Source organism: Oncorhynchus mykiss, chromosome 8 (genome assembly GCF_013265735.2).
Source record: "Oncorhynchus mykiss isolate Arlee chromosome 8, USDA_OmykA_1.1, whole genome shotgun sequence".
NCBI lineage: Eukaryota > Metazoa > Chordata > Actinopteri > Salmoniformes > Salmonidae > Oncorhynchus > Oncorhynchus mykiss.
The window spans coordinates 73,236,451-73,260,149 of NC_048572.1; the positions used below are offsets into that span (position 1 = coordinate 73,236,451).

The following is a 23,699-nucleotide window of genomic DNA, read 5'->3' on the forward strand; positions in this document are numbered from 1 at the left end:
GATACATTTAGTGCAAAAAAAGAATCACAAGACTGCAGCCATACAGTATGGTGCCATCTTCATGACTCCCATCATGAACCGCTAAGGGGTGCTAAACACCAAGCACAAGATGTAGTAGAGATGTCAGTTTAAAATAAATACATTTATTGCAGTTTCAGAGCAGCATATCACTTAACATTAAACATTATAAAGTTAATTAAAATAATATTAATGATCTGGAGTGAAAACTATGTGTAAACATTCAGGACTAGGCCTATTGATAGCTTTTCGCACATTTTCGGAAAATATCTGGTTCGTTCCACAAAAAAGTGCCTTTTGCATCTCTTGAAAGTCCAATATCTTGAAAACTTGACTGCTGACATGCAAAACATTTTGGGGCCCATATAAAACATGCGACTAATGACAAAAAAAAAATACAGAAATATCGTTTGAGTGGATTTTCTGTTTAAATAGAAATTGTGCACCAATATTGTATTTTAGAAGTTTGTTATATTAAATGAAGTTCTCTTTCATGGAGAATATTTTTAATGAGTAAAGACCTGCTAAAGTGCCAAAATTCAGCATTTTGATATGTCCCTCCATGCACCCTCAGTGACTTCTAGGAAGATTTTAACCAACATTTCACCATCATTGTAAAGCCCTAGTTTTGTTGCTTTGACAGCCATTTCTGAAGATTATTTATTTCACTGATTAGTGATTCATTTATCTATCCCCATTTTAAGGTCAACCCTGTTACATGAACTGAGCTCGTTTTAATGAAACTAATCCTTTTTTATTCTAAGGAAACATTGAACATCTAATAGTCAAATCATACTGTAAAAGCAGGTGAGCTGGTTCTATTCTTTTTGGCCATTTTCTGGTGTTTTGTAGTGAAACTGAGCAGGTCGAGCATAAGTCAACCCTGCTACCCATAGATACAGGCTAGAAAATGTTTTAATAAAAAAATGGTGAAGCTTGCATTCAATTGCCACTCCCTGTTGCACACCACGAACTTCCATTCCCCCTGTCACAAGGACATTAATGGCTGATTTAGGATGACATCGTCAACCTTGTTACTATATTGGGAACTTAATAAGCACTTACTATAATCATTTGTAGATTCAACACCTCTTGATGGGAAAACGTGTTAAAAAAAAGTTGAACATGTGCCATTTATGATAGAATGTTAAAATTGTGACAAATTTGTTGACCAAGTAACTTATCTAAAAAAGGCACCGAATTGGTATTAGCAGAACCCTGATTTACCCCAATCAAGGTTTGGCTGCCACTTCACACTCAGACTTGGAGATGCTTTACTCAGTAAAAATCTAAAATAAAGAAAAAAACAAATCTACATGTTCATTAAAGTTCTGATTCAATCGAGTTTTGGTGAACAACGATGTACCACTGTTCGTCCTGAGACAGTGGTGGTGTTGAAACATGGGTCATGTTCATTAGGGCCCACAACAGAAAACAAAAATGAGTGGGACATATTGGACAAATCCAGGAAGCCCTTCCGTTAAATTACATTTTCTTCTGTTTGGTGCCTAATGAACACGGCCTTGGACTGCCATCTGAGGGGTCTGTTGAGTCCACAGTAATATAAATGTCACTGGAGTGTCTTCAGGTGAGGCTGTTTTCCTCTAACCCTAGCGAGAAGATACTGCAGCAGTCTCCACCTCCGTATCTGTCCCTGGACCTGACCCGAGAATCTTCTCTACTATGGATGGTGTTGGACTCCTGCCAGCTCCCTCGTTTTGAACTGCCTCTGGAAGAGCTGAGGAATAAAGCACAAACAAGGGTTGATCACAAACCACACAGAAAGAGAGCCTTACAGCGGAGAAGGTGAAAAGCTTCAAGTTCTTCGGAGTACAAATCGCTGACAATCTGAAATTGTCCACTCACACAGTGTGGTGAAGGCACAATAGCACCTCTTCAACCTTAGGAGACTGAAGACATTTGGCTTTGCCCCCAAGACCCGCACACAGTTATACAGATGCACCATTGAGAGCATCCCGTTGGGCTGTATTACTGCAACCCTGGGCTCTCCAGAGGGTGGTGTGGTCAGCCCAACGCATCACCGAGAGCACACTGCCTGCCCTTCAGGACATCTACAGCACCCAGTGTCACAGGAAGGCCAAGAAGATCATCAAGGACCTCAGTCACCTGTTCACCCCGCTATCATCTAGAAGGCGAGATCAGTACAGGTTCATCAAAGCTAAATAGCCATCACTAGCTGGCCTCCACCAAGTACCCTGCCCTGAACTTAGTCACTGTCTAGCCGGCTACCACCTGGTTACTCATCCCTGCACCTTAGAGGCTGCTGCCTTCTGTACATAAACATGGAACGCTGATCACTTTAATAATGTTTATATACTGGTTTTACCACAGTCATGCAATCTCCATAGACAAGCATTGGCAGTAAAATGGCCTTACTGAAGAGCTCAGCGACTTTCAACGTGGCACAGTCATAGGATTCCACCTTTCCAACAAGTTAGTGGGTCAAATTTCTGCCCTGCTAGAGCTTCCCGGTCAATTAAGTGCTGTTATTGTGAAGTGGAAATGTCTAGGACCAACAATGGCTCAGCCGCAAAGTAGTAGGCCACACAACCTCACAGAACAGGACCACCGAGTGTTGAAGCGCGGTCTGTCGTCGGTCACTACAGAGTTGCTGGTACTAATGTTTCTATATATCTTAATTCCATTTTTTACTTTAGATGTGTGTATTGTTAGATAGTACTGCATTATTGGAACTAGGGACACAAGCATTTCGCTACAACCGCAATTACACGTGCAACCAAAAACAAATCTGATTTGTGATGATCAATATTCTATTGATTTACTTCCCAGCACTGGTTTAAGACACTGATTTAAATGTCATGTGATTTATCACAGTTTATTCTGTTGTACTGAGCCATTTACTATACATTCGTTACTAGTAATAATTTTATTGGACGATGTATACCATGCGTATCCCATATATACAACTAATAAAACTTGAAACACGTGTCAAAAACTTCAAATGACTGCCTATGACAATAGCAAGCTGGGATGGAGCACCTGCTGCTGTCTGGTATGAGGCGTAGTGTGTGGTAGAGATCAGCTGTGGAGGGCATGCCAGCGATAGCTTTAGGAGTGGAGAACGTAGCGTACGTCCGTGATTTGGTCAGCCTGGCTGGAGTGGAGGGGATCCTCATATCGGGCTCACTACCTACAAAGGAAAACACAATAATGACCAACCATGCATAAAACAAACCACACATTAGAATATTAATGTACTTTTAAAAATTATTATTTTTAAATACTGCAGCATAAATATACGGCGTACTAGTTGATAAGGCATGTTGAGTTTCTGATGCAGAATGTCTTTTTCGGTCCACAAATGGAGTCATGTTCAAGAACTGATTCTTGAGCCACGAGGCACGGTCTTCCTCGAAAGCTTTTTTCTATGAAAACAAAATTGACAAAACAGGGATAAGAAGCAGTTAAAGTTCCAATGCAGACTTAAAAAAAATGTTCACTCAATTATTAAAAATGGTCAAAAAGAACAATTTCTCAAGCAAGATTTTTGCTAGGACTGTCTGTGTGGTCTGAGTAAGGAGTGGAAAACTGAAAACTAGCTGTTATTGGCAGAGTTTTGAAACTTTTATTGGTTTATTAAGTAATTTATTACCTGGTGATTACACCATCCTACCAAAACAGGCAGAAATTTCAGGTGGCCTTTTCAAACAGCTCTTACACTAAAAGGGCATCACAATTTTACAGTATTATTCCAACTAGGGCTGTTAAGTGGCCGTATCACTGCCACACCAGCGGTCACGAGTCAAGATGGCAGTTCAATTCCACTTGACCATTTTGTCACGGTAATTAGGCTTTTCCAAGCTCCGATGCTGCAGATGGCCATTAGTAGCCTACCAAACTTACTATCTGCCTGGTACTCAGCACTCTATTGTCCCTCTTATCACTCTGACGTCAATGCAAATGCTATCGAAAATCGAATCAAAACACAAGAGCCCATGAGCTCATGTTGCGCAACATTTCTATAGGCTATGCAATTGTGAGAAATCCAAATGATGGACTAATAAAAAAAGGATCACAACAGCTTCTATAGGCTAGGCCTACTATAATTATTTCTCAACTTTCTTAATATTAAGCACATTGCTTCTCTTTACATTACGGCCACACAAATGGGATGCCGCTGGGGAATTCAATACATTATCAATTGCTTGTCAAATTGTGAATGAGAGACTGATGAAGTATGAACAGCCTGCACTAAAAACAAAATCAGAGCTTATGCCTTTCAAGCTACTTTTTTTCAAATCCTCATTAGAGTCGCATCATGCAACCTTACAATGTATGAAAAATCAAGATATATAGCCCAACGTTTGTAGAACTACTAAAGTTACATTAACTCAATTAAGCATACCTTTGGTTAACCGCTCAACACAATAGCTGCATGTGTGCACTCCCTCAAGTCACTGAAAAAATATTATTTATATTTTATTCAGCCATGCTCAATTGTATTATTCATACTATAATGCCAAGGAATTCTAAGCTAATTGTGTCTGCTAAATTAACTAGTGGAGCCCACAGCCATTTGGCATAGCCAGATCAGGACAATGTTATTCTGTTCTTCTGAAATATACATTTTCTTCATATCATGCTTCTTTAAACCTGTCTAAAATAAAGTAATTTATTGTGATGGTGTAGGTTATATTACATGGATTTATTAGACTTTTAAAATGTTTTAACTGTTCCAAAGGTCTGCATAAGTGGCTTGTAAGCTATGTGTGGAAGCCAGGAGATGCTAAATGTGTTTGGTAACTTCTTGGTGACAGTGGGAAGTATTTTCATGTCCGGATGAAATGCATGCCCAAATCCAACTGCCTGCTACTCATCCCCAGAAGATATGCATACTATTAGTAGGTTTGGATAGAAAACACTGAAGTTTCTAAAACGGTTTGAATCTTGTCTGTGAGTATAACAGAACTTATGTAGCAAGCGAAACCCCGAGGACAAACATTCAGATTTTTTTTTTTTTTAGGTTAGGTTAGGTTTTTTAGGTTTTCAATGAGATTTCATTGGGAATCCAGATTTCTAAGGGACCTTCTTGTACTTCCTACCGCTTCCACTGGATGTCACCAGTCTTTAGAAATTGGTTGAGGTTTTTCCTTTGTGTAATGAAGCAGCGCTGTTCAAAACAAGGGTCACTTCAAGTGTACTGATAGAGGTGCGTGACCAGAAATGTAGCGTCAGTTTGCCTTCTTCCCGTATTGAACACAGATCATCCAGTCATCAATTTTATTGATTATTTACTTTTAAAAAATACCTAAAGTTGTATTACAAAAGTAGTTTGAAATGTTTTGGCAAAGTTTACAGGTAACTTTTGAAATATTTTGTAGTCACATTGCGCAAGTTGGAACCGGAGTTTTTCTGGATCAAACGCGCCAAATAAATTCACATTTTGGATATATATATATATATATATATATATATATATATATATATATATATATATATATATATATATATATATATATATATATATCGACGGAATTAATCGAAGAAAAAGGACCACTTGTGATGTTTATGGGACATATTGGAGGGCCAACAAAAGAAGCTCGGCAAAAGTAAGGCATGATTTATATTTTTATTTCTGCGATTTGTGTCGAGCCTGCAGGGTTGAAATATGCTTTCGCTTTGTTTACGGAGGTGCTATCCTAAGATAATAGCATTGTTTGCTTTCGCCGAAAAGTCTTTTTGAAATCTGATATGTTGGCTGGAGTCACAACAAGTGTAGCTTTAATTTGGTATCTTACATGTGTGATTTCATGAAAGTTCGATTTTTATAGTAATTTATTTGAATTTGGCGCTCTGCATTTTCACTGGCTTTTGGCCAGGTGGGACACTAGAGTATCCCAGAGAGGTTAATTAACAGTCAGTTATTTGCTTGACAATCACCAGCGGACAACATGTATTGACCGCCACAGCCCAGATTTCAACCTCATCAACTCAGCAAAAAAGAAACCTCCTCTCACGGTCAGCGTTTATTTTCAGCAAACTTAACATGTTCATACAAATATTTACACAAGATTCATGAGACAAACTGAACAAGTTCCACAGACATGTGACTAACAGAAATGGAATAATGTGTCCCTGAACAGGGGGGGGGGGGTCAAAATCAAAAGTAACAGTCAGTATCTGGTGTGGCCACCAGCTGCATTAAGTACTGCAGTGCATCTCCTCCTCATGGACTGCGCCAGATTTACCAGTTCTTTTTTTTTAGCCCTTTTTTCTCCCCAATTTCGTGGTATCCAATTGGTAGTAGTTACAGTCTTGTCTCAACGCTGCAACTCCCGTGCGGACTCGGGAGAGGCGAAGGTTGAGAGCCATGTGTCCTCTGAAACACAACCCAACCTAGCCGCACTGCTTCTTGACACAACGCACATCCAACCCGGAAGCTAGCCGCACCAATGTGTCGGAGGAAACACCGTACACCTGGCGACCTGGTCAGCGTGTACTGCGCCCGGCCCGCCACAGGAGTCGCTAGTGCACAATGAAACAAGGATATCCCTGCTGGCCAAACCCTCCCTAACCCGGACGACGCTGGACCAATTGGGATTGAGGGATTGAGATCCAGGCTCGTCGCTGGAAATGTCAGAACACTGACATTCCTGTCTTGCAGGAAGTCACGCACAGAACGAGCAGTAGGGCTGGTGGCATTGTCATGCTGGAGGGTCATGTCAGGATGAGCCTGCAGGAAGGGTACCACATGAGGGAGGAGGATGTCTTCCCTGTAACGCACAGCATTGAGGTTGCCTGCCAAGCTCAGTCCGATGATGCTGTGACACACGGCCCTAGACCATGACGGCTCCTCCACCTCCAAATCGATCCCGCTCCAGAGTACAGGCCTTGGTGTAAGGTTCATTCCTTCGACGATAAACGCAAATCCGACCATCACCCCTGGTGAGACAAAACCGTGACTTGTCAGTGAAGGGCACTTTTTGCCAGTCCTGTCTGGTCCAGCGACGGTGGGTTTGTGCCCATAGGCGGCGTTGTTGCCGGTGATGTCTGGTGAGGACCTGCCTTACAATAGGCCTACAAGCCCTCAGTCCAGCCTCTCTCAGCCTATTGTGAACAGTCTAGGCACTGATGGAGGGATTGTGCGTTCCTGGTGTAACTCGGGCAGTTGTTGTTGCCATCCTGTACCCGTCCCGCAGGTGTACTGTTCGGATGTACCAAATCCTGTGCAGGTGTTACGTGGTCTGCCACTGTGAGGACGATCAGCTGTCCATCCTGTCTCCTTGTAGCGCTGTCTTAGGCGTCTCACAGTACGGACATTGTCATTTATTTCCCTGGCCACATCTGCAGTTCTCATGCCTCCTTGGCACGTTGACACAGATGAGGCATGTTGACACAGATGAGTAGGGACCCTGAGCATTTTTCTTTTGGTGTTTTTCCAGAGTCAGTAGAAAGGCCTCTTTAGTGTCCAAAGTTTTCATAACTGTGACCTAAATTGCCTACCGTCTGTAAGCTGTTAGTGTCTTAATGACCGTTCCACAGGTGCACATTCATTAATTGTTTATGGTTCATTGAACAAGCAGTGTATAAACCCTTTACAATGAAGAGCTGTGAAGTTATTTTGATTTTTACTAATTATCTTTTAAAGACAGGGTCCTGAAAAATGAATGTTTATTTTTTGCTGAGTTTAGTATGGATATACATACAACACAGGAAAAAATTAATTTGACTGTACTGGGCCTTTAAGTGACACATCTTGGCCAAATATAATTCTTCCATCTCGAGAACTTTCCAAAAACCAAAATGGATACCTCATATCCGAGGCGAATGGCAGCTTCAGTGAAGTTCTCCCTCTCCCTCTCAAAGTTCCTCCTTTGCTCATCAAAGAGCCTCCACTCCTCTTTGAGACGCTCCTTCTCCTCCAGAGTGTAGCAGTCATTCAGAAGAGCAGCAGTCTCATCATCATAGCAGGGAGAGTTTAACTGCTGCTGCTCACACACGGACAAACACAAGGAAGAGGAAACAGACCTAACATTTGACTGAATAACTCCTGTAAGTGTCTATTAGACTAACCTCATCCGCAGGGCATTGCACACAGCACATACGTCTGGGGCATATTCATTACACCAACTCTGTTGCAAAACCTTTCCTAAACAGAAGCTAATGAAATGGAGGGACCTACCTGAATTTGTCCAATACTAACTCATTTAGTGAAGCCCCAAAATTGCCCTACCTGTAAGCCTGTGTTTCAGACATAAGACAAAACAGAGATGCTAGTTCTAGGTCCCAAGAAACAAAGATATCTTCTGTTGACTGACAATTAATCTTGATGGTTGTACAGTCATCTCAAATAAAACTGAAGGACCTCGGCGTTACTCTGGACCTTGATCGCTCTTTTGACGAACATATCAAGACTGTTTCAAGGATAGCTTTTTCCATCGATGTAACATTGCAAAAATCTGAAACTTTGTCCAAAAATGATGCAGAAAAATGTATCCATGCTTTGGTCATTTCTAGGTTAGACTACTGCAATGCTCTACTTTCTGGCTACCCGGATAAAGCATTAAATAAACTTCAGTTTTTCTAGCAGCCATGTTTAGCACTCTTGACTAGAACCCCAACATTTGATCATATTACTCCAGTGCTAGCCTCCTTACACTGGCTTCCTGTCAAGGCATTGCTGATTACGGTTTTACTGCTAACCTACAAAGCATTACCTAGCTTTCAGATTTGGTCCTGCCGTACATACCTACACGTACGCTACGGTCACAAGACGCAGGCCTCATTGTCCCTAGAATTTCTAAGCAAAAAGCTGGAGGCAGGGCTTTTTCCTATAGAGCTCCATTTTTATGGAATGGTCTGCCTAACCATGTGAGACGCAGACTCTGTCTCAACCTTTAAGTCTTTATTGAAGACTCATCTCTTCAGTAGGTTGAGTGTAGTATGGCCCAGGAGTGTGAAGGTGAACGGTGAATGGAAGGGCACTGGAGCAACGAACCACCTTTGCTGTCTCTGCCTGGCCGGTTCCCCTCTCTCCACTGGGATTCTCTGCCTCAAACCCTATTACAGGGGCTGAGTCACTAGCTTACTGGTGCTCTTCCATGCCATCCCTAGGAGGGATCCATCATTTGAGTGGGTTGAGTCACTGACGTGATCTTCCTGTCCGGGTTGGCGCCCACCCTTGGGTTGAACCATGGGGGAGATCTTTGTGGGCTATCCTCGGCCTTGTCTCAGGATGGTAAGTTGGTGGTTGAAGATATCCCTCTATTGGTGTGGGGGCTGTGCTTTGGCAAAGTGGGTGGGGTAATATCCTGCCTGTTTGGCCCTGTCCAGGGGGTATCTTCGGACAGGGCCAGTGTCTCCCGACCCCTCCAGTCTCAGCCTCCAGTATTTAGGCTGCAATAGTTTGTCGGGGGGGCTAGGATCAGTCTTATATCTAGAGTATTGCTCCTGTCTTATCCGGTGTCCTGTGTTAAATTAAGTATGCTCTCTCTAATTCGCTCTCTCTGAGGACCTGAGCTCTAGGACCATGCCTCAGGACTATCTACCCTGATGGCTCCTTGCTGTCCCCAGTCCACCTGGTCATGCTGCTGCTTCAGTTTCAACTGCTCTGCCTGCGGCTATGGAACCTGTTCACCGGACGTGCTACCTTACCCAGACCTGCTGTTTTCAACTCTGTAGAGACAGCAGGAGCAGTAGAAGGAGAGATAAAAAAAAAAATTTTTTTTTAAATCGGCAATGAAAAGCAAACTGACATTTACTCCTGAGGTGCTGACTTGCTGCACCCTCGCCAACCACTGTGATTATTATTATTTGACCCTGCTGGTCATCTATGAACATTTGAACATCTTGGCCAAGTTCTGTTATAATCGCCACCCGGCACAGCCAAAAGAGAACTGGCCACCCCTCAGCCTGGTTCCTCTCTAGGTTTCTTCCTAGGTTCTGGCCTTTTTCCTAGCCACCGTGCATCTACACCTGCATTGCTAGCTGTTTGGGGTTTTAGGCTGGGTTTCTGTACAGCACTTTGTGACATCAGCTGATAAGGGCTTTATAAATACATTTGATTGAAATGTGATTTTAGTTGCAAAAATGTTTGAACTAATGATTACACCCCTGGTACATCAATGGTTCAAAGTTGGCCTTAGTGGGAGTGACCTTACTGAGTAAAGTGTCACTTTAATTTTAGCGAATGACACGACTGCAAGGTGTGGCTCTGTGCTTGTGGTGTGCTAGCATACAGGGGAGGATTAGGGGGAAGGTGTTATGGGAGATGATTGGTAGGTAGATTAAGCCAATTCATATGCAACAGGACGTTCTCCCGCCCTTTCTGTATTCTCTAACGAAGGCCAAGTTCGACGCGTTGGTCCACCAGACCCTTCACGCATTTGGTCGTAAGTGTCTGGGAACAAGATTAGTAAGGCTCAAATTCAAGGCAAAACTAGATGTACTATAGATATTTGTAGCTCGGTTTGAAAAGAGAGCCTTGGGTTGTGATGTGGGTCTTACTAACCTGTAGGAGCTGCTGCTGTGTCTGGATGAAATCTTTACACTGCTGGACCTCCAGTCTCATCCTCTCCATCTCCTCCTCATGGATCTGTCTGGGGACCAGCTCTTTACCAGCACGCTGCTGGCTCTGCTGCACCAGGGAGGCTGATGACAACAACACATTCTGATCAACGGTGAAGAAATATAGAATGTTTTGGCAGCAGAACAGTTTCAAATGCAACAGTACTGGTAGTGATTTTAAATTGATTGTCATGTACAGTACCTACATGTAAGAATATTTGGAAGATAAATACACAATGCAGAGGACTAAAGGTCAAGAGTACTAACAATCAATGGAAACAGTAGTTTTTCCTGTAATAGGGAATTAATGATCAATGGGTCAGAGACACGTGAGGAATTTGTAAAGGCAGTGAGCCTGAAACAGGATACTTGTTATTTGGCCATTGGCCCAGTTTTATTGCAAGGACTTCTAATTGGTCAACCACAGGCTAGGGTTATAAAACTACATCCGGTCCCTTTGTTCTGTGCAGAGAATCACTGAGGACAGATCTGATTTATCCTCTTTGAATAAACCAATTTTTCTCCCCCTGATTTGCTTTGGGGTCTGTTATTGAAGAGTAACATCAACTGCTAACACTCGGTGCCTCGACGCGAATGAATTGGTCTTGAACACGGAAAAACTCAACTGTGTTTATACATGGAAAGAGAGGGCTGAGCACAACCCACGGGATTCAACTCTTAATCTCCTGATTGACTGCTAACATATTGTTGGGTGAGTCTAGACCGAGATCATTTAAAAAGAACCAAATTAGGTTAAAATTAGTGCATGCAATGAGTGATACACATTGTGATGTACAAGGTTTGGGTCCTTTGCTCTAGGTTTGTTAAATCTCTATTATAGGGATTCAAGTCCTCTAAAAAAACGTGAGTCCTTTTTGTGAAACCTTTTTGCATAGAAGTGAATTGCTAGTTGAGTAGCAATTTTTACACGTGTGGGTAATATGAAAGACTTCAATGTTTTGAAGTAAACAAGTTATGGGTAACCAGGCCCTACAGAAACAATGTGTTTGAGAAGGAAGTTGAGTTCAAAGGGTAAAATAAATACAGTTGATATCGGAAGTTTACATACACCTTAGCCAAATACATTTAAAATCCGTTTCACAATTCCTGACATTTAATCCTAGTAAAAATGTCCTATCTTAGGTCAGTTAGGATCACCACCTAATTTTAAAGAACGTGAAATGTCAGAATAATATTAGAGAGAATGATTTATTTAAGCTTTTATTTCCTTCCAACACATTTCCAGTGGGTCAGAAGTGTACAGTGCCTTGCGAAAGTATTCGGCCCCCTTGAACTTTGCGACCTTTTGCCACAATTCAGGCTTCAAACATAAAGATATAAAACTGTATTTTTTTGTGAAGAATCAACAACAAGTGGGACACAATCATGAAGTGGAACGACATTTATTGGATATTTCAAACTTTTTTAACAAATCAAAAACTGAAAAATTGGGCGTGCAAAATTATTCAGCCCCCTTCAGTTAATACTTTGTAGCGCCACCTTTTGCTGCGATTACAGCTGTAAGTCGCTTGGGGTATGCCTCTATCAGTTTTGCACATCGAGAGACTGAACATTTTTTCCATTCCTCCTTGCAAAACAGCTCGAGCTCAGTGAGGTTGGATGGAGAACATTTGTGAACAGCAGTTTTCAGTTCTTTCCACAGATTCTCGATTGGATTCAGGTCTGGACTTTGACTTTGGCTGCATCTCTGATCAGTCTTCTCCTTGTATGAGCTGAAAGTTTAGAGGGACGGCCAGGTCTTGGTAGATTTGCAGTGGTCTGATACTCCTTCCATTTCAATATTATCGCTTGCACAGTGCTCCTTGGGATGTTTAAAGCTTGGGAAATATTTTTGTATCCAAATCCGGCTTTAAACTTCTTCACAACAGTATCTCGGACCTGCCTGGTGTGTTCCTTGTTCTTCATGATGCTCTCTACGCTTTTAACGGACCTCTGAGACTATCACAGTGCAGGTGCATTTATACGGAGACTTGATTACACACAGGTGGATTGTATTTATAATCATTAGTCATTTAGGTCAACATTGGATCATTCAGAGATCCTCACTGAACTTCTGGAGAGAGTTTGCTGCACTGAAAGTAAAGGGGCTGAATAATTTTGCGCGCCCAATTTTTCAGTTTTTGATTTGTTAAAAAAGTTTGAAATATCCAATAAATGTCGTTCCACTTCATGATTGTGTCCCACTTGTTGTTGATTCTTCACAAAAAAATACAGTTTTATATCTTTATGTTTGATGCCTGAAATGTGGCAAAAGGTCGCAAAGTTTAAGGGGGCCGAATACTTTCGCAAGGCACTGTACAACACCAGTTAATTCCCAGAGAACACCATTGATAACAATAAGTGGTTAACTTCTTTGGTAATATGGGTGATGTGATGATGTCTGTACCCTGGCTGTCCAGTTTCTCCATGTGGCTCTTCAGTCTCCTCCATTGCTGCCGGATGCTATTGGTCAGCTGCTCCCGGGCGTGTTCACATGACTGGTCCAGGGTCTCTCTACTGCAGTCGCCAACCTCCTTATCCCTGTCTGAGCCGGCCTGAAGGCACAACAATGAACAATGTTAACCAGATGTCACTCCCATACGTAATGTAAAGTGCTTAGAGATCTTGTAAGAGTATTATCAAAATGTATTAGGTCTTGCATCTACAGTGAGCTCCAAAAGTTTTGGGACAGCGATACATCTTAATGTTTTGGCTCTGTACTCCAACACTTTGGATTTGAAATTATACAACGGCTATAAGGTTCAAGTGCAGACATTTTTAATTCACGTTTTTTTTCTTCATACATATCAGGTGAACCATTTAGAAATTACAACACTTTTTGTACAAAGTCCATCATAGGGGACTAAAATAATTTGAACAAATCACATTTATATTAGTAGTCAAAAGTTTAGTATTTGTTCCCAAATTCCTAGCATGCAATGATTAGATGAAGATTGTCACTACAAACTTGTTGGATGCATTTGCTGTTTGTTTTGGTTGTGTTTCAGATTATTTTGTGCCCAATATAAATGAATGGTAAATAACATGTCATTTTGGAGTCCCTTTTATTGTAAATAAGAATAGAATGTTTCTAAACAATTCTACATTCATGTGGATGCTACCATGATTGCAGATATGATAATTACTTTCTCAATCATTATTCAAGATGAATTCCGTAATCATGGTAACATCCACAATAATGTAGAAGTTTAGAAACATTCTATTCTTATTTAAAATGTGTCACTGTCCCAATACTTTTGGAGCTCACTGTACTGTCACGTAGGGGACTTCTGGTACTCAGTTCTAGGCTGTCTTCCACATGGTCTCTGAAGCTGGAGCATGGTTTCCTAGGACTAGGACTCAGTATAGACACCATCTCCCACTTCATCTGCTGCAGCACCTTCTTCAGCTCAACGTTCTCCAGCATCAGGGCTCTATGACGAACCTCATAGTCACTCAGCAGGGACCTGTACATCTCCCCCTCATGTCTACAATAATGGCAAATAAACACACACCCATCAAAGTGGCTTCTCCAAAGCCATGTAGGATTTGTTGCATCAAGAGTTGATTAATGCACTTAAAAACAGACATGGTTCAGTTTGAGGAGTATTGCTACCTGGCCTCGACCTTTCCAGTCTTCCATTGGCTTCTCTTCCCATCAGCCCGTCCCAAGTAGTTCAATACGTCAATCGCTAGTAGAGATAAAAAGAAAATGAGGGACTTTTTATAAAGACAGATCGTTTTTCATGGGTGTTTATTTTTAATTTTTAAGATACTTGGTTGCAAAGATCCACATTTCCAACAACCTTTGGAATAAGGAGGAGGAAACTATGTCTTGAGAACGTGGTCCAGCACCCCTACCAAGTTTCTTATCCCTCTTTTCCACCAGTAGCTGGTTGAGGCGTTCTTTGAGTTTGGTGCTCTCCCTCTCCTTCCTCTTGGCATCATGGCTGTACTGAGAGGATCTGCTGGCGATGATGCTCTGGAGCTTCTGCACCTGGGGTGTGTTCAGTAGGGAGAAAACATTTTGAAACGGGGAAGTACTACCTGAACTTGTCCAACATGAACACAATTTCCCGTTGCATAATGCTTTGCTACGGTGTGCCCTACTGAACACGACCCACGACAGGCTCACACACTGAAACTACATTTCCCATGGATGATTGCAGTTAAATAAGCATATCATTAAATATAGAATGTAATGATTAACAATTGTATTACAAAGTCTACCTCATCTTTTTCTGTTTTAAGGCAGTTCTGCAGAGTCTTGATTTTGAGTTGCAGCTGCCTCTCTGCCTCGTGCAGTCCTGACGTCTCTCTTTTAGAGAGCTCCAGCTGATCCTGGGAACAAACACAAATGTACATGTAATGTCAACATTATATAGTCTAGTGTATGTGCTCATCTTGACTAAGACTAAGTTCTCCTATAAGCAGTAAGCAAGCACCTTTCACCCAAGGACAATGTACTGTACATCGGAAACATAGTAAAATGAGTGTCAGTGTTGTTGCGGTAAACTCCCGTCTCAGTGTTTCTCCTATCATTCTATAGGTGCCCCAACCTAGCTTTCTATTGACAATATGCACCCTGTCTGGAAAACGATGTATGGGAAAGACAGCCTGACCTTGAGTCTGGAGTTGGTGATCTGCAGGTATTCCAGGGCGCTGGAGCTCTTCAGACTCTCCGCCTCCTGCTCCTGCAGGCTGTGTTGGCTGCGGCGCTGCATCTGGAGCAGCTCATACATGCTGTTCAGGGCTGGCACAGTGTTCAGCCCCCCGCTTACCTCTGGTGAGCTGGCCTCAATACATGCAGAGGAGAACCCCAGAGAGTCCATCTCCTGTACAAGGTCCCAAAAAGAGGGCAGACAAATAGGTTAGCACTAAGAGGATTCAGTGCATGAGATAAATGAAGCTTCAGATACACAAAACCTCAAATCAAGTAGTGAAGAAGAATAGTGATACCTGGCTATATAAACAAGCAAGCAGCACATTACACAATGCGACCTTCAGAGTATTGGGAAAGTATTGATATTCTAAATGTAACCTAAATAATAGCCATTTCAATGGTTCAGTACCTGATTAATGTAAGAGATACACCGGGGAACATTGTCCTCAGTGCAGAAGGCACTTAACACATTGTAGGAACTCTTGGACAGTGGCATGGTGGAGGAGTGCATTGTAGGAAGGTTGTTATGATGCTACGAGGGGAACATCGTCATTCTTGCTATGCCGGAGAGCTCATGGGTTTCTAAACATAGTAGGGAAATGCAGAGAACAACCAATTGATACATTAAGAGTTGACTCAGACTGGCTGACTAGGAGGTTTAAAACGTTCTAAAATTAGGTAACAAAAATGCATCCCATAAAATCAAACAAACAATTCCCCCCCCAGAGACGCCATTTGAATTAACTTACCTATTGATGGCTCTATAGTTGCTGAAGTCCACCAGTTTTCCATGCCAACACAGCGTCAAGATAGTAGGGAGATCATCTGTGAGAGACCAACTGGAGGCTTCCCTCACTGGAACAGAATCCTGAAATAGAGCATCAAGCAGCAAGCCAATGACATAAGCGTCTAATGCAGGATAATCTGGGTCGATTCTTCAACACCATGCAGGATTAACCGTCATCTGTGTGACGTGCCAGCATGGGACGGGCTTTCAGGCCTTGGCCGTTACACTGGACTGTAGTGATACTTTGAGCTTGAGCAAAGAGGGTTTGCATGTTAACTTCAAATCAAATTTTATTTGTCACTTACACATGGTTAGCAGATGTTAATGCGAGTGTAGCGAAATGCTTTTGCTTCTAGTTCCGAGCATGCAGTAATCTAACCTAACAATTTCACAACAACTACCTTATATCACACACACACGTGTAAAGGAATGAATAAGAATATGTCCATAAAAATATATGAATGAGCAACAGCCGAACGGAATAGGCAAGATGCAGTAAATGGTATAGAGTACAGTATATACATATGAGATAAGTAATGTAGGGTATTTAACATTATATAAAGTGGCATTGTTTAAAGTGGCTAGTGATACATTTATTACATACATTTTTTCATTATTAAAGTGGCTAGAGATGAGTCAGGATGCTGGCAGCAGCCACTCAATGTTAGTGATGGCTGTTTAAGTCTGATGACCTTGAGATAAACAGCTTCTTTCAGTCTCTCGGTCCCCGCTTTGATGCGCCTGTACTGACATCGCCTTCTGGATGATAGCGGGGTGAACAGGCAGTGGGTCGGGTGGTTGTTGTCTCTGATGATCTTTTTGGCCTTCCTGTGACATCAGGTGGTGTAGGTGTCCTTGAGGGCAGGTAGTTCGCCCCCAGTGATGCTTTGTGCAGATCTCACTACCCTCTTGGAGAGCCTTACGGTTGTGGGCGGAGCAGTTGCCGTACCAGGCGGTGATACAGCCCGACAGGATGCTCTCGATTGTGCATCTGTAAAAGTTTGAGAGTGTTTTTGGTGACAAGCCGAATTTCTTCAGCCTCCTGAGGTTGAAGAGGCGCTGCTGCGCCGCCTTCACCGCGCTGTCTGTGTGGGTGGACCATTTCAGTTTGTCTGTGATGTGTACGCCGAGGAACTTAAAATTTTCCACCTTCTCCACTACTGTCCCGTCGATGTGGATGGGGGCTGCTCCCTCTGCTGTTTCCTGAAGTCCACGATCATCTCCTTTGTTTTGCTGACATTGAGTGTAAGGTTATTTTCCTGACACCACACTCCAAGGGCCCTCCCCTCCTCCCTGTAGGCTGTCTCATCGTTGTTGGTAATCAAGCCTACCACTGTAGTGTCGTCTGCAAACTTGATGATTGAGTTGGAGGCGTGCATGGCCACGCAATCATGGGTGAACAGGGGGTACAGGAGAGGTCTCAGAACGCACCCTTGTGGGGCCCCAGTGATGAGGATCAGCGGGGTGGAGATGTTACCTACCCTCACCACCTGGGGGCGGTCAATCAGGAAGTCCAGGACCCAGTTTCACAGGGCGTGTTGAAGGTACTATGGTGTTAAATGCTGAGCGGTAGTCGACAAATAGCATTCTTACATAGCTATTCCTCTTGTCCAGATGGGTTAGGGCAAAGTGATTGCGATTGTGTCGTCTGTGGACCTATTAGCGCAGTAAGCAAATTGGAGTGGGTCTAGGGTGTCAGGTAGGGTGGAGGTGATAGGGTGGTCCTTGACTAGTCTCTCAAAGCAATTCATGAAGGAAGTGAGTGCTACGGGGCGATAGTAATTTAGCTGTTACCTTTGCTTTCTTGGGAACAGGAACAATGCTGGCCATCTTGAAGCATGTGGGAACAGCAGACTGGGATAAGGATTGATTGAATGTGTCAGTAAACACACCAGCCAGCTGGTCTGCGCATGCTCTGAGGACGCGGCTGGGGATGCCGTCTGGGCCGGCAGCCTTGTGAGGGTTGACACTTAAGTGTTTTACTCACGTTGGCTGCAGTGAAGGAGAGCCCGCAGGTTTTGGTAGCGGGCTGTGTTAGTGGCACTGTATTGTCCTCAAAGCGAGCAAAGAAGTTGTTTAGTTTGTCTGGGAGCAAGACATCGTGGTCTGCAACAGGGCTGGTTTTCCTTTTGTAGTCCGTGATTGACTGTAGACCCTGATTGACTGTAGACCCTGCCACATACCGCATGTCTGAGCCGTTGAAGTGCGACTCTACTTTGTCTCTATACTGACGCATAGCTTGTTTGATTGCCTTGGAGGGAATAGCTACACTGTTTGTATTCGGTCATGTTTCCGGTCACCTTGCCCTGATTAAAAGCAGTGGTTCGCGCTTTCAGTTTTGTGCCAATGCTGCCATCAATACACAGTTTCTGGTTGGGGAACGTTTTAATAGACGCTGTGGGTACAACATCACTGATTTACTTGCTAATAAACTCGCTCACCAAATCAGCGTATTCATCAATGTTATTGCCCGGCGCTATGCGGAACATATCCCAGTCCACGTGATCGAAGCAATCTTGAAGCGTGGAATCTGATTGGTCGGACCAGCGTTGAACAGACCCGAGCGCTTCCTGTTTTAGTTTCTGTCTATAGGCAAAATAGAGTTGTGGTCAGATTTTCCGAAAGGAGGGGAGGGCTTTATATGCGTCGTGGAAGTTAGAATAACAATGATCCAGGGTTGCGCCAGCCCGGGTTGCGCATTCGATAAGCTGACAAAATTTAGGGAGCCTTGTTTTCAGATAAGCCTTGTTAAAATCCCCAGCAACAATAAATGCAGCCTCAGGATATGTGGTTTCCAGTTTACATAGAGTCAAATGAAGTTATTTCAGGGCCGTCGATGTGTCTGCCTGGAGGGGGATATACACAACTGATTATAATCTAAGAGAATTCTCTTGGTAGATAATGCAGTCGGCATTTTATTGTGAGGAATTCTAGGTCAGGTGAACAAAAGGACTTGAGTTCCTGTATGTTGTTATGATCACACCACGTCTCGTTAATCATACACCCCCGCCCTTCTTCTTACTAGAGAGGTTTGTTTCTGTCGGTGTGATGCGTGAAGAAGCCAGGTAGCTGTACCGACTCCGATGACGTATCCAGAGTGAGCCATGTTTCCGTGAAACAAAGAAAGTTACAATCTCTGATGTCTCTCTGGAAGGCTACTCTTGCTCGGATTTCGTCTACCTTGTTGTCAAGAGACTGGACATCGGTGAGTAGTATGCTCGGGAGCGGTGCGCGATGTGCCCATCTACGGAGCCTGACCAGAAGACTGCGCCGTCTGCCCCTTCTGCAGCGCCGTTGTTTTGGGTCGGCGGCTGGGATCCGATCCATTGTCCTGGGTGGTGGACCAAACAGCGGATCCGCTTCGGGAAAGTCGTATTCCTGGTCGTAATGTTGGTGAGTTGACGTTGCTCTTATATCCAATAGTTCCTCCCGACTGTATGTAATAAAACCTAAGATTTCCTGGGGTAACAATGTAAGAAATAACACAAAAACAAAATACTGCATAGTTTCCTAGGAACGCGAAGCGAGGTGGCCATCTCTGGGCTTGTGTGTTTGACTGTATGCCAGAGGGAGGCTTTTAGGCACACACACACCTGTGTGATGTGTGCAAGGTTTAACAATGTCACGGAATTCAAAATGCTAAGATTGAGAAAAAGGGCTTTAACAAACTATAGACAACTACAGACACATTATTCAAGTGGGCCTCAGTATGATCCTTCCATTTGTCAGATCCCTTTGACTATAATATGATCCTAAGACTTTCCTGGTGCAACAAGCCGAACCACATTCTACACTCTCGTAACTACACTTAAAAAAAATAGGCCCCGGTGCAGTTATTGTGCTCTGTTTAAACATGGTGTGCATTCCATTGTAGACTGGACTGTTTTGATAGCCTTGGGCAACACGTGATCAGTGGCATGTATTTGTGGATGCCAAAGGAAACCCAGGCTTTCACAAATATTTGACGAATAAGTGTTTTTATCATTTTCCATCAATTAGCAAGTGGCTGGATCTCACCAGAGAAATTAACCGCACGAGGGAAACAGCACTCCTCTGTCTCAGTATGTGTAGCCCATGTATCTAATGCTGTCTGGACAAAAAGAGCGACATTGTAGCTGTAGAATTTGATTGACTGATGCCAGCAAGCATTTGGCTTCCCTTGATACATTTTTTAAATAAAAGAATCAGCATTGAGCGGAGCTCAACTGTGGGTTGTGTGGGAGCAGCAAACCCCCCCCCCCCCCCCATGTTCAATTTGGTTTAAATAATGCAAAAACAAAGTGTTGGAGAAGAAAGTAAAAGTGCAATATGTGCCATGTAAGAAAGCTAAAGTTTCAGTTCCTTGCTCAGAACATAAGAAAGCTGGTGGTTCCTTTTAACATGAGTCTTCAATATTCCCAGGTAAGACGTTTAGGTTGTAGTTATTATAGGACTATTTCCCTCTATACCATTTGTATTTCATTAACCTTTGACTATTGGATGTTCTTATAGGCACTTTAGTATTGCCAGTGTAACAGTATAGCTTCCATCCCTCTCCTCGCTCCTCCCTGGGCTCGAACCAGCAACACAACGACAACAGCCACCATTGAAGCAGCGTTACCCACGCAGAGCAAGGGGAACAACTACTAGAAGGCTCAGAGCGAGTGACGTTTGAAACACTATTAGCGCGTGGTAACTAGCTAGCCATTTCACTTCGGTTACACCAGCCTCATCTTGGGAGTTGATACACAGCGCAATGCTTGACGCACAAACAAGAGCTGCTGGCAAAATGCACGAAAGTGCTGTTTGAATGAATGTTTACGCGCCTGCTTCTGCCTACCACCGCTCAGTCAGATACTTAGATACTTGTATGCTCAGTCAGATTATATGCAACGCAGGACACGCTAGATAATATCATCAACCATGTGTAGTTAACTAGTGATTATGATTGATTGTTTTTTATAAGATAAGTTTAATGCTAGCTAGCAACTTACCTTGGCTTACTGCATTCGCGTAACAGGCAGTCTCCTTGTGGAGTGCAATGAGAGAGAGGCAGGTCATTATTGCATTGGACTAGTTTACTGTAAGGTTGCAAGATTGGATCCCCCGAGCTGACAAGGTGAAAATCTGTCGTTCTGCCCCTGAACAAGGCAGTTAACCCACTGTTCCTAGGCAGTCATTGAAAATAATGTGTTCTTCACTGACTTTCCTAGATAAATAAATACACATACATACATACATACATACATACATACATACATACATACATACATACATACATACATACATACATACATATATATATATATATATATTTTTTTTAAAATGTATTTACTTATTTTTACATCGTCGCCAAAAATACTGATTTCCGATTGTTATGAAAACTTAATTAGGGCCCATTTCAATCGGCCATTCCGATTAATCGGTCGACCTCTATTACAGAGCCATAAACCATTTTGCCAACATGAGAGAGAATGGCATTGGCGGTCAACTAGTTTACAAGTAGGCACACACAGAGGTAGAGACCAGTACCATGGACAGCCACATGATATTTAGCAACATTGGACTGAATAGTTTTTGGTCTCTATGTTTGTTTTCAGTGTACTAAACTAAGCATATGATTTGATCATGTTTAAAGTTGAAATGGTACTAAATTATTATTATTTTTAGTACAATTTCATTCAAACCCGGACGACACAGGGGCGAATTGTCCTCCGCCCTAAGGGACTCCCAGTCACGGCCGGATGTGATACAGCCTGGATTTGAATCAGGGACACTGAGATGCAGTGCCTTAGACCACTGCGCCACTCAGGAGCCCAATAGCAGAGGCTGTGCCAAATTCCTTAAAATGACTTTGAGGCAGCTTATGGTAGAGAACATTAAATTCTCTAGTAACAGCACTGGTGGACATTCCTGCAGTCAGAATGCCAATTGCACACTCCCTCAAAACTTGAGACTTCTGTGGCATTGTGTTGTATGACAAAACTGCACATGTAATGATCATGCCACACCTGTCCGGTGGATGGAATATCTTGGCAAAGTAGAAATTCTCACTAACAGGGTTGTAAACAAATTTCAGCAATTTGTTTGAGAAATAAGCTTTTTATGCATATGGAACATTTCTGGGATCTTTTATTTCAGCTCATGAGGATCAACACTACATGTGTTTATATTTTTGTTCATTGTATAATATTTGCTTTGTGGACTTCACAGAGCAGATGTTGCTCGCCTGTTTTGTGATGAAACAAACGTATATGTAGTTAAATTTATTCAACCACTGACTTATTTACATGCCTTATTGTTTATCACGGTGATGTTTGAATGGGAGCAAACAGTTATCACAACATAGGTTGTAATATTGTTTTTAATACTGGCTTGGCTTCCTCAGTGATTTTACCCACACACCGCTGCTGCTGCATGTGATAGCACTGGAGTAGAGGGTAAATCGAGCCACAGTGGCAGAAGCTATGTGGTGTCCTTATCCATTTAACCAGGCTGCATTGGTCTCTTATCTGCATTCAATTTAAATGGGAGTTAGTGTTTCCCTATGTCACGCTTAACCAAAACAGGGGAGTTACAGAGCCACATCCACTCAATGTGCCTCCATCTGAATTTAGCTTTGGGACACAACATTGAGAGTCTGTATTAGTTAGTTACGTCCCAAAATAAATCTGATTCCAATAAGAGCAGGCAACTGACAAGAAGCAAACATTTTAGTGTTGACAATAGCAGACATTGTGTGAGTATACCGTTATAGCCTAACGTTAGTATCAACACACCAAACTATATTTTCTTATAATTTTTTTGAGATGCTGCAAGTGAGATCAATAAACAGGAGGCTCAGTTGAAAACGTTGTCACACTCGCATGTAAACACTTAGCGAGATAACGTTAACTAGCTAGCAAATTAAGTTGGCGTCATCTAAAGTTTGATTAACGTTAGCTAAAAGTTAACTCTGTAAACTACTATTAACGTTCGCTAATTTGTTCCGTTTGCGTTGTTGACCTGGCTGGTTTACCTAGCTAGCCAGGTAGAAAGCTACTACAGTATATATAGTTAGCTGCTGGAGTACTAGCAGCTAGCTAGGTTTTGATGAAACGTTGCAAAATATTTTTGTAGCGAACTAGCTAAGACTCTCTGTAACTCCCCATAGCTGGGTGCCGGCGTTAATTTAGTGTGGATACTCACTTGATTTTGGGTCCGACGTGGAGTGAGGGATTATATTGCTTAGCCTGCCTGCCAATTCCAGAAGGCTACAATAGTTTTTATTAAATAAGTGAAATCCGTCTCTATCGAGCTATAGTTAGCTAACTAAGTAGTTCTTAACCGTGAATGCCATATTAGCCCACATTGGCATGGTAGATTTTTTTTAAAGTCCTCCTCTTCTTGGCTTCAAAACAAACACCACCGTCATTGGCGGGCGCGTTGTCAAGCAACCAGTATCAGTCCACTGTATTGGATCATGTGCACAACCGTCGTTCTCTGACGGACTATTTATCCAAAGGTTAGGGCTATCTGTGATCCTTGGGAAGTCCCTACCCTAAACCCCGACTTTAACCCCTACACTAACCATATAACCATAACCTTTATCTTAACCCGTCATTGTAAATAAGAATGTGTTCTTAACTGACTTGCCAAGTTAAATAAAGGTTAAATAAAAAAATGGAATCCCTTACCCTTAACGTTTTAAATGTCAACTTCAAT

The 23,699-nt window shown here is 42.6% G+C and overlaps 1 protein-coding gene across 2 annotated transcripts; it reads right to left on the reverse strand.

Annotated features, from left to right (window-relative positions):
- Positions 1–123: 123 nt before the first annotated feature.
- On the reverse strand, positions 124–23,424 carry LOC110530517 (afadin- and alpha-actinin-binding protein). Of its 2 annotated transcripts, none has more exons than XM_036986169.1 (14): positions 23,184–23,424; positions 15,979–16,097; positions 15,639–15,811; positions 15,189–15,401; positions 14,797–14,907; positions 14,428–14,563; positions 14,183–14,258; positions 13,967–14,054; positions 12,974–13,121; positions 10,511–10,650; positions 7,812–7,988; positions 3,308–3,425; positions 3,040–3,190; positions 124–1,756 (listed from the first exon to the last, which is right to left on the reverse strand). In XM_036986169.1, the coding sequence occupies exons 3-14, from the start codon at positions 15,738–15,740 to the stop codon at positions 1,603–1,605; spliced, it is 1,614 nt and encodes a 537-aa protein (XP_036842064.1). In that variant the 5' UTR covers positions 15,741–15,811; positions 15,979–16,097; positions 23,184–23,424; the 3' UTR covers positions 124–1,602. The 2 variants fall into 2 exon arrangements, with proteins under 2 accessions (XP_036842064.1, XP_021469345.2); XM_021613670.2 differs by having other exon boundaries at positions 13,835–14,054; positions 23,184–23,415.
- Between the last annotated feature and the right edge of the window lie 275 nt (positions 23,425–23,699).

Excerpts from the sequence above, each read along its gene's own strand:
- LOC110530517 (XM_021613670.2), bottom strand. The coding sequence starts at position 15,740 with ATGCACTCCTCCACCATGCCACTGTCCAAGAGTTCCTACAATGTGTTA. Across the intron at positions 10,651-12,973 it reads GGAGAAACTGGACAGCCAGG|CCTCCCTGGTGCAGCAGAGC; the intron begins GTACAGACATCA and ends TGTTGTCATCAG. Across the intron at positions 1,757-3,039 it reads CTCATACCAGACAGCAGCAG|CTCTTCCAGAGGCAGTTCAA; the intron begins GTGCTCCATCCC and ends TTTATTCCTCAG.